Source organism: Mercenaria mercenaria, chromosome 2 (genome assembly GCF_021730395.1).
Source record: "Mercenaria mercenaria strain notata chromosome 2, MADL_Memer_1, whole genome shotgun sequence".
NCBI lineage: Eukaryota > Metazoa > Mollusca > Bivalvia > Venerida > Veneridae > Mercenaria > Mercenaria mercenaria.
In genome coordinates this window covers 109895041-109908105 of record NC_069362.1, presented here as the reverse complement: position 1 = coordinate 109908105, position 13065 = coordinate 109895041, and the positions used below count along the sequence as shown (strand labels likewise).

Below are 13065 nucleotides of genomic sequence, written 5' to 3'. Positions count from 1 at the left end.
ACAGGAGGCGATTTTTGTATATATATGTATATATCATATAGAAACAATCTGAAGAGTTATTTTGATCCACTGACGTAGTCAGGTGTAATCAGTATCAAATAAATGAATGTGTTTATAAGCATGGACGGTTTCTAAAGTACAACAACACTATTGACCTATTTAAATTTTAAATGAGAAGACATTGATTATTGTTTTCAAAAATTAGCTTTGTTAATCAGTATGTTACATCTCTGCATTTCATTTCTATTATTGCACGTGTGATCTAATAACAATATTATTTGGTTAAATGTAATCCAACGCTTTCCCTTACTTTTCTCATTAAACGAGTTTTTAGGGTTTTGGTGCGCGGATTTCAAATTGCATTTATTCTTTCAACATTTACGCTTTAAATGACTTAAAAGAACTGTTAACACGAAGATGTGTGATAACTTCTGAATTTCACAATAACAATATTGCAGTAGTTAATTTTATAATTTATTCAAAACAAACATTCTTGTCGCATCTTTGTTAGGGATTCTGACTGCTGGGGATTGGTCATGCATTTGCACATTGATCAACATCATCTTTTATGGTCTGTAAATGATGTATGTGATATTCATGAAAGAGGATGGTTGAATATGTATACATTAATTTTTGTAAGGTAAATATTCTAGCAAATTACTTTGCCAGGTCATTGGTCTTACTTAGGTGGAATATTCTTTGATCTGGTGAATTTGCTGGAGTACATTTCAAAATTCAGTTTTTTTCTGTGAGCACTGGGTTTTGCCCACAAGCTGTTGCAATGCTTGGTATCTCCTATGTGTCTCTTTGGCATTATAAATTTTCTTTCGATAGGACCGAATATTGATATAGTGTTCGCAGAAAAAATGCTAGTGTCTGTGTCATATTGTATGGCAGAAATATTTGTAAATTATTGTACATGTATTGTACACAGGAGAAATATTGCTAGTCCATATTGCGCACAGCTAAAATATTGCTAAATTATTTACGTGATTTGTACACGGCAAAAATATTGCTAGTCCATATTGCGCACAGCTGAAATATTGCTAAATTATTTACGTGTATTGTACGCAGCAAAAATATTGCTAGTACGTATTGTGCACAGCTGAAATATTGCTAGTCCGTATTGTGCACAGCTGAAATACTGCGTATTGTACACGGCCGAAATATTGCTATTCCGTACTGTCCACGGCAGAAATATTGCTAGTTATTGTACGTGTATTGTACACGACAGAAATATTGCTAGTCCGTATTTTGCAAGGCAGAAATATTGCTAAATCAATGTGCTCTTGTTTTATTGCTATCCCATATTGTATGGCAGAAATATTGCTAAATTACTGTTGTATTAGTACTTGTTTTGTACAATTGCTAGTCCATATTGTATGGCTGAAATTGGTGTGAAATTAGGGTACGTATATTGTACTGACAAAGATTGCAGTGGTATAGTGCACGGCAGAAATATAGTTATTGTCCGGATATATATATATAGCTCTGCGGAAATTTTGCCTTAAGTTTATTCAAGTGTGCAGGCATGATTGGTACTCGGTTGTTAGAATTTTCATTACATTGTCTTTCCTGGGTCATTTCATGTGATAAATTCAGGCTTATATTTAGACAGAAAGATGCGGCCACAAATTATCCAAACTTGGTAAATTTGCTTAAATTGAAGTGATATTGAATCACCAATTGTAAATGAAATATTTGTCAGTGTTTGAGAAACTAAAAGTAAGTGTATATCAGAACTTGTGTTTATTATTATTCTTATGATTCATAATTCTGGTCCTTAAATAATGACAAAGATACAGTGAAAGTGCACCACAATTAACCTGAAATTCTAAGTAAAAAGTGGGCATAATTCATGAAATATTGGTGGAAGAGTTATGGCCCTTGTATTATATGATGTGGATGATGATGTAGTACAACTATTCTAAGTTTGAATCAAATCCATTTGGTCATAACAGAGATAAAGTGAAAACGCATCAAAACTTTAACCTGAAATTTTAAGTACAAAAGGGGGATAACTCATAAAATACAGGTGTCACAGTTATGACCCTTGTGTCAAATGATGTAGGTGGTGATAATGAACAACTATTTTAAGTTTGAATCAAATCCCTTGTGAAATAACATAGATATAGTGAAAATGCATCAAAATTAACATAAAATTCTAGGCAAAAAGGGGGCATAATTCATGAAAAATTGGAGCCAGAGTTATGGACCTTGTATCATATGATGTGGGTGATGATGTGGAACAACTATTTTAAGTTGGAATAAATCCATTTAGTAATAACTGAGATAAAGTGAAAGTGCACCAAAACTTTAACCTGAAATTCTAAATAAAAAGGGGTGATAACTCATGAAATATTGGTGCCAGAGTTATGACCCTTGTGCCATATGATGTGGGTGATGATGAGGAACAACTATTTAAAGTTTGAAGCAATTCCATCAAGTAATAACAAAGATAAAGAGAAAGTGCATCAAAGCTTTAACCAAAGTGCGGACGCGGAAGGACGCCGACGCCGTGTCGAGTAGGACAGCTCTCCATACTTCGTATAGTCAAGCTAAAAATGAAACAAATAACTAGGCTGAAATTGAGCCTAATTTATATGTTATGGCAATGAAGAATATTACCGATAAGGGGAAGTTACAAAATGTTGGAGTTTGAGCTTTTATGTCTTGCAAATTTTACGATTTCATGATTAGAATTTGTTTTCGGATATGGTTTACCCCTAAGTTGGTTAAAGTGTCCCATTTGAACAATGTGGATAAAGGAACTCAGAAGGATGCTACAGACCAACTTCGTTGAAAAACTCGACTGCCCCTTAAAGGGGATAAGTGGAACAATTTGACCAAACTTGAGACAGGTTTATACAAGGCTGCTTCAGGCCAAGTTCAGTAAATATCGATCCATCTGGTAGTTTCAGATGAAAAAGTGGTTTAAAGCTCTGGAGGCCCTCTAAAGGGGACCTATGAACATATTTGAGAAAGGTCCTTACAAGGATGCTACAGACTGAGATTTGTAATGAACCAATAAATTGTTTCTGAGAAGAAGTCATTTTAAATGGGCACCTCAATAGAATCACTGACCTTCCATAAGCTAGCTGGATGGCTTCCTCACATGGAGAATTCTGCAACCAAAGTGAGGTTTTGAGCCTACAACGATAAGGTGCAAGTGATTTGAAGTCTGCTACTTCAACCACTCAGCCATGGAAACCCCTGGTTTCAATTTTTAGCTCTGGAAGCCCTAGAAAGGGGTTATATGTACCGGTAATCATTTGAATAAACTTATTGGGAGACTTCACAAGGATGTTGCAGACCAAGTCAGGCATAATGTTTACCAACAGATTTAGAGGAGAAGAAGAAGAGGTTTTAGTTAACATAAACCAGACATGAGACTTACAGATTTCCAGTGTATCCACCAGCAGATGGGCAGATGCATTCAAAGCCATTGATTTTATCCATACACTGCGAGTTTTTGTGGCAACCAGCATTTTCACAGTCGTTCTTTGTGTCCTGTTCACAACGGTCTCCGCCAAAAGCTGCAAACATATAACATCTGTGTAAGTACAACATGAATTCATCAACCATCCACCTTAAGTATATGTGCAATTTGCATATATCATTCCCCTTAAGTATATTATACAATATGCATACAACAACCCCCTTAATATATATGTAGAATATGCATACAACCCCCATAAGTACATGTACAGCATGCATACATAAATCACCTTAACTGTAACTAGAATATGGTCACATCAACACCCTTGAATTAAATTTGTAATGAAATTCTCAACAAGAATGATGTCAACACTGTATAACATATGCATCATGATAATTCATGATAAAATGATATATCCCTTCTGTAAATATGCCACCAATTTCCATCATTTTCCATTATTTTTCATGGCATTGAATGGCATTCAGTGGCATCTGATGGAAAATATGATGGACAATGATGGCATTTGATGGAAAATTGATGGCTTTTCTTTACAATGCCATTGTTTGCCACCAAGTGACAACAAAAGTGCCACCGATTGCCACAGAACTGTAGTGGAAATTAGTGGAAAAATGAACTTAGCCATTTTTATGAGTGTAAATCAGTGGAAAACTCTTAGAATTTTTTTCTCATTCTGAGACTGAGAATATCTGTGCTGATATTATTTGTGTAGTGATAAATCTGAAACATATAGATCTTAAGTAAAGACTTGTCACATTGAGTTCCTCTTGCAAAACATAATTATTTTAATTATAATCATAATTTTTGCTAATAATTATAATGAAAATGAACTATTGTTTTAGTCACTCTTAAGCATGTATTTTATTGTTTAAATTTACTGTTTCTACTGTGCTTTGATAATTTTGCTTGTACAATCACAAGGTGTGTAACAAGCTTCAATTGAAATAAACATCGAACTGATAGTACTGTTTAATCATTATATCTTACTCAAATTACTGAGAATTTATTTGTTGACTGGCTCTATTTATTATAGGGGCTGTTCTCTCACAGCATGGCCTCGATACCTGTACACTGTTTACAAATACAGTGTAAACACACTGCAGAGATAAATTAACCCTGGAATGCAGCTGTGTTATAAACAGAACTCCCAACCAATGAAAATAAAGATATGTAGTGGAGCCAAAACACAAAAAGTACTCCCAACAGTCCTGTTTTATTTCAAAGGCCTTTTAAATATTTAATAATAGACAAATGAAACATATTCTCTCATTAGTAGATATAAGTATTTGTTAAAACATTCTAGTGGATATTCTTTCAACAATAGATAGCAAAATAGAAAGCTGCTCAAGAATATCAAAAGTTTAAAAGTAAACAGGAACTTCTTTGTTGGAGATATTCCTTTACACATGCAGCTGGAATTTAAACATTTTATGTTGCTAAAATTAACTTTTTAAAGGTCACTAGGTAAGTACATATGTTTACTTATTTTCTATTTAAACATGTTTTATAACATTCAGGAAGCTTCAGAATAAACTTGAATAAATTAATTATTAAATGCTGACTCAATCTTTTCAAATGACCATTTATTCTTCAGTGATTCATCTCTTGTCAGTTTATGCACAAACTAAATTAATAATAAATATGGAAGTTTTATCTATTATCGTAATTACTTTTCAGATAAAGTACTTGACATATGCCACAACACACATGGATGAATTATGAGGCCTGAGACATTTTCAGGCTTCAGTGATTTACACACTGGGTCACTGACAAACCATGTTGATGTGTAAACATTTGTAAGTATGCCTGTAGGTACTTTAATCCAGCACAAAACTCATTGAACAGTGTTTATTGTAAGGAATGTTCTTGTAACATCTTTTTACATAACAGTTCTAGTGCATTTCTACCTTTAAAACAAAACAATTTTCTTTTATCTAAGCATATTCACTTTAAGATGTTTTAAGTCTACTGAGCAAAGTTTAATTAAGTGCTTATAATATCATGAAAATGATGTGAATTAATTGACTGTTTATAAAGGGAAAATTACACAAGCTGCTCTAATGATTATATTCCTTTCTTTTATTCTTTTTATTTCATATCGTGTTTCAAACACATGCAGTGATGGTTTACACCTCATGGACTTGATGGCAAATGATGGAAAACAGTGGCATTCTTCGTGCTTGTAAGTTGAAAATGGTGGAAAAATATCCATGGCAAACAGTGGCATTTAGAGAGAAACTGGCATTTTATATTGATTGCCACAACAGTTATGAATTTTTTTGTGGCAAATGTTGAAATACGTTCCAATACTCCACTGATAGTGGCATTCTATGGAAAACGGTGGCAGTTTTTACATCAGTATGTGACAGTGGCAAACAGTAAAAAAACTTTAATGGCAAATGGTGAAAAATGATCCAATACTCCACTGATACTGGCATTTGATGGAAAATGGTGGAAAATTTTGACTGGCCTTTCGATCCTCTATTTTTTCACTGTTTTCCATCAGTTTCCACTCAAAGAAGCTTGTTCCAATACTCCACTGTTTTCCAATGATTTTTCAGTGGAAAACGGTGGCAAATTTACATAAGGGATATAAAGTCAAAGGGGGATAACTCAAGACAAAGTAATCAGATATAGCGCTCCAAAGTGTACAAATATTGAGATTATAATGTTATTAGTCTACTACCACCCTCTGAGACTTTAAGAAAAAGCTTATACCTTGTTTTTGCAAAATGGAGCCACAACTCATGAAAATCCCTGTTGATGAGGTAGTTTTGCATGTCTCATAATCCAGAAGTAATGGCATAACATCATTTATGCATCATACATAGAACAAAGTCAGAACTCAGTCCAATGAATTATAAATTAATGGTAACCCCTTGGTAAATATATTCTTAAAAACAAGCAAATTTGATGAATTGGTATCCCCCGCCGAAAGTGTTTGTGGTGAGGAATGGCAAAAAAATATATCTGGCAAAAAGTTAAGGATGTGGATTTTTAAACAATTAAAGGGCAATAACTCTAAGAAAAATGGACTTATCAAAAAAAAAAACTTGAAGGGCAGCATCAGTATGTTGAACCATGTTTATTTCAAGTTTTATGAAATTCTATCAGCTGGTTACTGAGAAATGGCTGCGGACGGACATTTTTCATTAAATCAAGGGCAATAACTCTAAGGGAAATTGACCAATCCCCCAAAAGAACTTGACGGGCGTCATCGCAGTATGTTGGTTCATGTTTATTTCAAGTTTTATGAAATTCTACCAGCTAGTTACTGAGAAATGGCTGCGGACTGACACACGGATGAACACACGGACGTCCACATGCACGTACGGGCGCACACACAGACGGACAACGCCATTTCAATACCCGCTCCCGATTTCATCGGCGGGGGATAATAAAACATGATATCCAAAAATAATTCCAAATAATTTCTTAAAATCAGCCTGTAAAGTGCTGATCTATTTATTCATGGACAAATATTTCAAATTCTAGCCGGTAGACAGACACAATTTATTTCATCATATTTTAAACCATTATTTCTGACCTTGAGCAGTTTGATTAACATGCTGTAGAAAAATTTCTATCTGAGAAATTATTATCAAAATTATGATTCTCCCACAGATGTCCATTATGAGAATTTGCGAGAGGTCAAGATTTTTGAAATCAGTCTAGCAAAACATCAGGCACAAAACCATATGTTTTCTAAGTACACTTAAGTTTTGAAAAATCATGGTTTAATCAAGTTTTGTATTATAAAAAAATCCAAATATGCAGAACTACCTCAAATGGATCAAACAGTAGTTTATAAATAGACCTGAAAATTACATCATGCAATGGTTTCCGTAACAGCTCCAGGACATAATACTTAGTGTAAAATTTATGTAGTTAAAATCAAAATAACAAATGTATCCTTGTATTCAATCCTCTATATTCCATCCAAACCTATGCCTATATTTTATTCACTGATAAAACATTGGAGCATATTCATTAGATTTAAAAATATACATAAACATGGATTTTTTAAACCTACCTGCATTTCAGAAAGCAGGACAAATTCAAATTAAGGATCTGTAGATCTACACTGCATTTATGAAGAAGTAATTTGCAATGAGAAAAGATATTTTACCTATGTTACAAGTTTTCCGTAAGTGTTTGTGAGCTGTGTTACTTTCATCATCCAGCTCATTTGCTGAGAGGATGGCATTATACAGAATACAGAAGGTAGATAAGAATGAAGCCTCTTTACATTCATTATCATTTAAACATGCTGACATACACCCTTGCAAGCTTGATACTCCAACACTTCTAAACTGACTAGGTAAACCTTGCTTTCCAACTTTGTCTTCAGCCTGACTGACCATTTCACAGATGTCCAAATCTGAAATTAAAGTAGGATTCATTTTAGCATGTTGAATGATGTATAATGAGATGTCACAAACTAGAGCTATCACTAAAGGTGGGTAATACCCCTATCGGCTGCTTTGATACATGACAAGTGAAATGTTGTGATCATGACCTTTGACCATAAAAGGTAACCTTGATCTTTCTTTTTTTTTTTATTGTTATTGTTGTTGAACAGGATAATCCCACAAGAGTAACATGCATAATAACATGTATATATGAAAAACCTTAATATGATAATCCATGAAAAAAAACGGTAGGTTCAGTTGATAATTTTTAAGGTCTGTTTCTCTATGATCATGTGACCATTTTATTAGTCTAAATAATTTCACGTTCAGATTGTTATATATTAGTGACAGGCAATCTAAACACCAAAACTTTGAAGGACCAAAATAATGAAGATAAATCACAGTACACAGTCATGTAAAGTTTTTGTTTTATCGCTTGCACATATTGCCTGTAGGCACGGTAAACTTTAATTGTGTACAGTACATACATAGGTTTAAATCACCAGAAAATTTGTACTTTTGGATATTTATTGATAATTTTGGCATAAATCAATGAAAAAATCGGCATTTAAACCTATAGCATGTAAAGCTTCGGCAGCGATGAAAATTTCTGCTTCAACTATTTTGGTCTTTCGAGTGTTTGACGCGAGTGGGGATATTGCACATATGAATTTAAATTATCTCAATATTTCCTAGGATCGCGTCAAATTAGTTGGACTAACCATTTTATTAGCTAAGGAAATATATTTGTCACTACATGTGGGAGAAAAATAATAGAAATTATTTTCTCCTGCAAATAATTTACTTTATTTTGCAAGAAAAAGCTGTCAACACCGTTGCTATGCAGTTATGTCACAATCACTTGGCAAATGATGACCTTCGGATATTACCGTCCATTACGCATGGTTTCCAGCCAGCATGCTATCAAGCCGGGTATCAGTTCTACCTACGGTATATAAGCATCAAAAGTCTGTGCCAATATCTCTTTCTCGATTCATCACCAAAGATAAGCTACACTGCTAAAAGCTCAATTTCCCATCCCGTCCACCCACTTTTGTTTACAAATCGTTGTTTTGTTATGATTTTTCATTTAGACACCATATTAATACATATAAAAAGAATCTTTTCTTGCTCTGTTCTGTTGTGTTTTAATGTATTTTTCAGGGTCTTCTTGCTAATATACTGAAATGGCAACATTGTTTACCAGACAAGGGGTATCAAGTGAATGATCGGACACTAATCAAGTTGTAGATATTAAGACATTCTCATCACTTTGCTGGCACTTACAAACTGACTGAAACTAGGTGATAAGTGTATAATACTAAATGATAGAAATCTATTGTGCTTTGCATTTTAGAGAGCTTTATATTGTGTTTTTTGCATCGACTGAATTGTTACTGGAAAGGACATTTACGGCAGTCAGTATTTGTGGGAAGATGTTTGCTTTACCTTATACAGTCTTTAGACATGTATATCTGTGGGATGTGAACACTTTTTCCACAAAGTTCAACAGGTGCTGAGACTGACAACACAAAATATAATTTCATGCGCAATTCAAATAGTCCGCCACGTTTATCAGTTTTGCCATAGAGCTGTATAAAGATTGTTAAACTTACCTGTTCCAATAGATCTATTTGCTCAAACATGTTATAATAATGTTTTATTTTTCTAACGGAAAGTACTTGAAAGATAACATTAGAAAATATTACATAATGATGGTAAATTAATTCGCCTCCATGAATGAAATGTCCGTATGAATGTAACTTTTCGTAACTCAACGTTGACCGCTTCGTTATAGATTATGACCTCGGTCTTTGAGTAGCTAAGTAAACAAACGCTGGTTCCGAGAAACAACCGTCGATATGAATTATACTGCACATTATTCGACGACCTGACATAACGTGGAAAATAAGAAATATGAAATATCAATTAAAATGAACTTATAGTGATATGAGTTATGTCGGGTCTTATATTTAGGGCTTAAGTTTTAAGAATCTATTCTTTCAGATCATTTGCTATAGGTACTAAGGGACGTAATCGCTGCGTGGAATTGCCACAGTAACGTGAGAAGAAACAAACGACCACATTATACCTGTTTTTTTAGGCTATTTTTACACTAAATTCGTTTTAAACATTCTGACGAATACTGAAAGATATAATGTAAAAAGCGCTTTGTCACCAATTTGCTTTAAGGGTGGGGGTGTACATGTAGATGTAAGCGAGTTTTGTTTAAACACACGTCTTCAACTTTATTCAGGTTATATTAAGATAGTGAACCCGTATTGGTAATGTTTAACAATTGCACTAACTTAATACATTCCTGAATTTAACATATTTTTGCACTGTGATTCATCTTTAAACGACTTTTACCGTGTCGTTGTTGTTTGTTTGTTTGTTTTTATTTTTGTGTTTTTTTTTTTATTTGTTAATTTTGTATAAATTATGTCTTTTTCCCTCCAGCTGAAACAGAGACAAATTTCAAAGTGATAGCCATTAGCCATTGTGCAAAACGATCACAGAGAATTCATTTTACCAAATATTTTTCTAAATGAAACCTCAAAATATTGCGTAACAGTTATAAAACACAAAATAAAGTTGTCCATAACAATTTATCTGGGGAGCCTCGAGTAAAAGTATTTAATCGGAAAGAAATTAAGCTCCAACTCTTAACAAGAGCACCGCCTTGCGGGTGCTGACGCTCATCTGATTTTTTTTTTGTATAATAGAAATATTGTCCTACCAATGATTTTCTAAGTCTAAAAAGGGCCATCATTCTTGCAAAAAGCAGGATAGAGTTATGTTTCTTGATGTACAGGGTCAGCTTATGATCGATGGTGAACAAGTGTTGCAAGTTTCAAAGCAATAGCTTTGATAGTTTAAGAGAAAAAGTTGACCTAAACATAAAACTTAACCAAGAAATCTGATATTTTCTAAGTCCAAAAGGGGCCATAAATCTTGCAAAAAGCAGGATGGAGTTATGTTTCTTGCTGTACAGGGTCAGCTTATGATGGTGAACAAGTGTTGTAAGTTTCAAAGCAATAGCTTTGATAGTTTAAGAGAAAAAGTTGACCTAAACATAAAACTTAACCAAGAAATCTGATATTTTCTAAGTCCAAAAGGGGCCATAAATCTTGCAAAAAGCAGGATGGAGTTATGTTTCTTGCTGTACAGGGTCAGCTTATGATGGTGAACAAGTGTTGCAAGTTTTAAAGCAATAGCTTTGATGGTTTAGGATAAAAGCTGACCTAAACATAAAACTTAACCAAGAAAATGATTTTCTAAGTCCAAAAGGGGAAATAATTCTTGCAAAAAGCACGATGGAGTTATGTTTCTTGATGTACAGGGTCTGCTTATGATGATGAACAAGTATTCCAAGTTTCAAAGCAATAGCTTTGATAGTTTAGGAGAAAAGATGACCTAAACATAAAACTTAACCAAGAAATCTGATATTTTCTAAGTACAAAAGGGGCAATAAATCTTGCAAAAAACAGGATGGAGTTATGTTTCTTGCTATACATGGTCACCTTATGATGGTGAACAAGTATTCCAAGTTTCAAAGCAATAGCTTTGATAGTTTAGGAGAAAAGCTGACCTAAACATAAAACTTAACCAGGCAACGCCGACGCCGACGCCGACGCCGACAACCGCTCAAGTGATGACAATAACTCATCATTTTTTTTTCAAAAAATCAGATGAGCTAAAAATGATGGCCTTGCTCTATGCATTCATAAAGAACCATAGGGCAGAAGTAAAACCTACCTACCTACATTTATTCCAAACTTTGTAAACTAAAGAATAAATGCAAAATCAAGAACTTTTACAAATGTAACTAAGTATTTTCAAAGATGTCTAAACATTCACCCTTCAGGTCAAATTCATTTGAAACAGCAAGAAATGGCTAATCAAATAAAACATTTCCGCTTTTGTACGACAGATGAATGATAATAAGTCTTAAAAAAAAGGTTTATCTTACTCGAAAAAATGAAATATAATCAACAAAGTTTGGTCCTAGTGGGGCTTGAACCCACGCCCTCCTGAAAAATTAGTTAAAGTAATCTCATGGTAAGAATTTAATACTCTTCAAAAAAAAAAAGGAGTATATTATTACGGGTACGTCAATTTTCCAAACCATCGTATTAAGGAAGGAACAAGACTAGACAATAATCATTAAAAGTCCGGTTTATAGCGGGGTTCGAGCCCATAATTTTCCTCATACTGACAAGAAAATCGCCCAATCTGATCAATGTTCATACATTACACATGATGTGTGTGTTAGGTGGGGGGATTTCATATCGAAATATAGATGTTGTGCTTGTTACCTTTATATTTTATCTGATATTATGTCCCTCAATGTTCATTATCGCCTCTTAAGAAACATATATAAACGGTTATGGCACGCCAATTGTCCAAAAATAACGTGTAACCAGGTTAATAGTAAAAAAACTAGAATTAACAATTATAGATAAACAAGGGTTTTCGAACGTAAACCAGGTTTTTCTAATACTTACCCATATTTTCGAGCAAAAACACGCCCGCGAACCCAGGTTTCACGAGTGTAAACCATAACTTACGACCGTGAACACATGTTAATGATCGAGAACTTAGGTTTACGACCGTGAACACGGGTTTACGACTGTAAACATAGGTTAACGCTGGTGAACATAGGATAATGACCAAAAATCATAGTTTTGTTCGATGAACCAAAGTTTTTCGAACATAAACCTACGTTCACATTCATAAACTATGGTTCACGCACGTAAACCCAAGATCATGGTCGTAAAGATAGGTTCACCTCCGTAAACAATGGTTTTCGGCAATCAGATTATCCAATAATTAAATTCTTTGTCGAAAAACTAGGATTATCGAATACTAACATAAATTTTCGAGCGAACACACAGTATAACGGGATTAAACTACAGTTTACTCTCTTGGACCCATGTTCACGTCCGATAAACTATGTTTCTTGATTGACTTTGGCTTTGTTGGGTTTAACGTCGCACCGACACAATTTTAGGTCATATGGCGACTTTCCAGCTTTAATGGTGGAGGAAGACCCCAGGTGCCCCTCCGTGCACTATTTCATCACGAGCGGGCACCTGGGTAGAACCACCGACCTTCCGTAAGCCAGCTGGATGGCTTCCTCACGTGAAGAATTCTACGCCCCAAATGAGGTTTCGAACCTACATCGATGAGGGG

At 34.3% G+C, this 13065-nt stretch overlaps 1 protein-coding gene across 8 annotated transcripts in view; it reads right to left on the bottom strand.

Moving 5' to 3' along the window:
- The window catches only part of LOC123562448 (sushi, von Willebrand factor type A, EGF and pentraxin domain-containing protein 1-like), a 447821-nt gene that overhangs the window by 246891 nt on the left and 187865 nt on the right, over positions 1-13065 (bottom strand). The window contains exons 32-33 of one of the 8 annotated variants that reach the window (XM_053537526.1): positions 7587-7838; positions 3398-3536 (exon numbers count right to left, since the gene is read on the bottom strand). The exons of the other annotated variants lie outside the window; for them this stretch is intronic. Coding sequence (XP_053393501.1) covers positions 3398-3536; positions 7587-7838 — 391 coding nt within the window. The remainder of the gene's footprint in view (positions 1-3397; positions 3537-7586; positions 7839-13065) is intronic. 8 annotated transcript variants of the gene reach the window in all.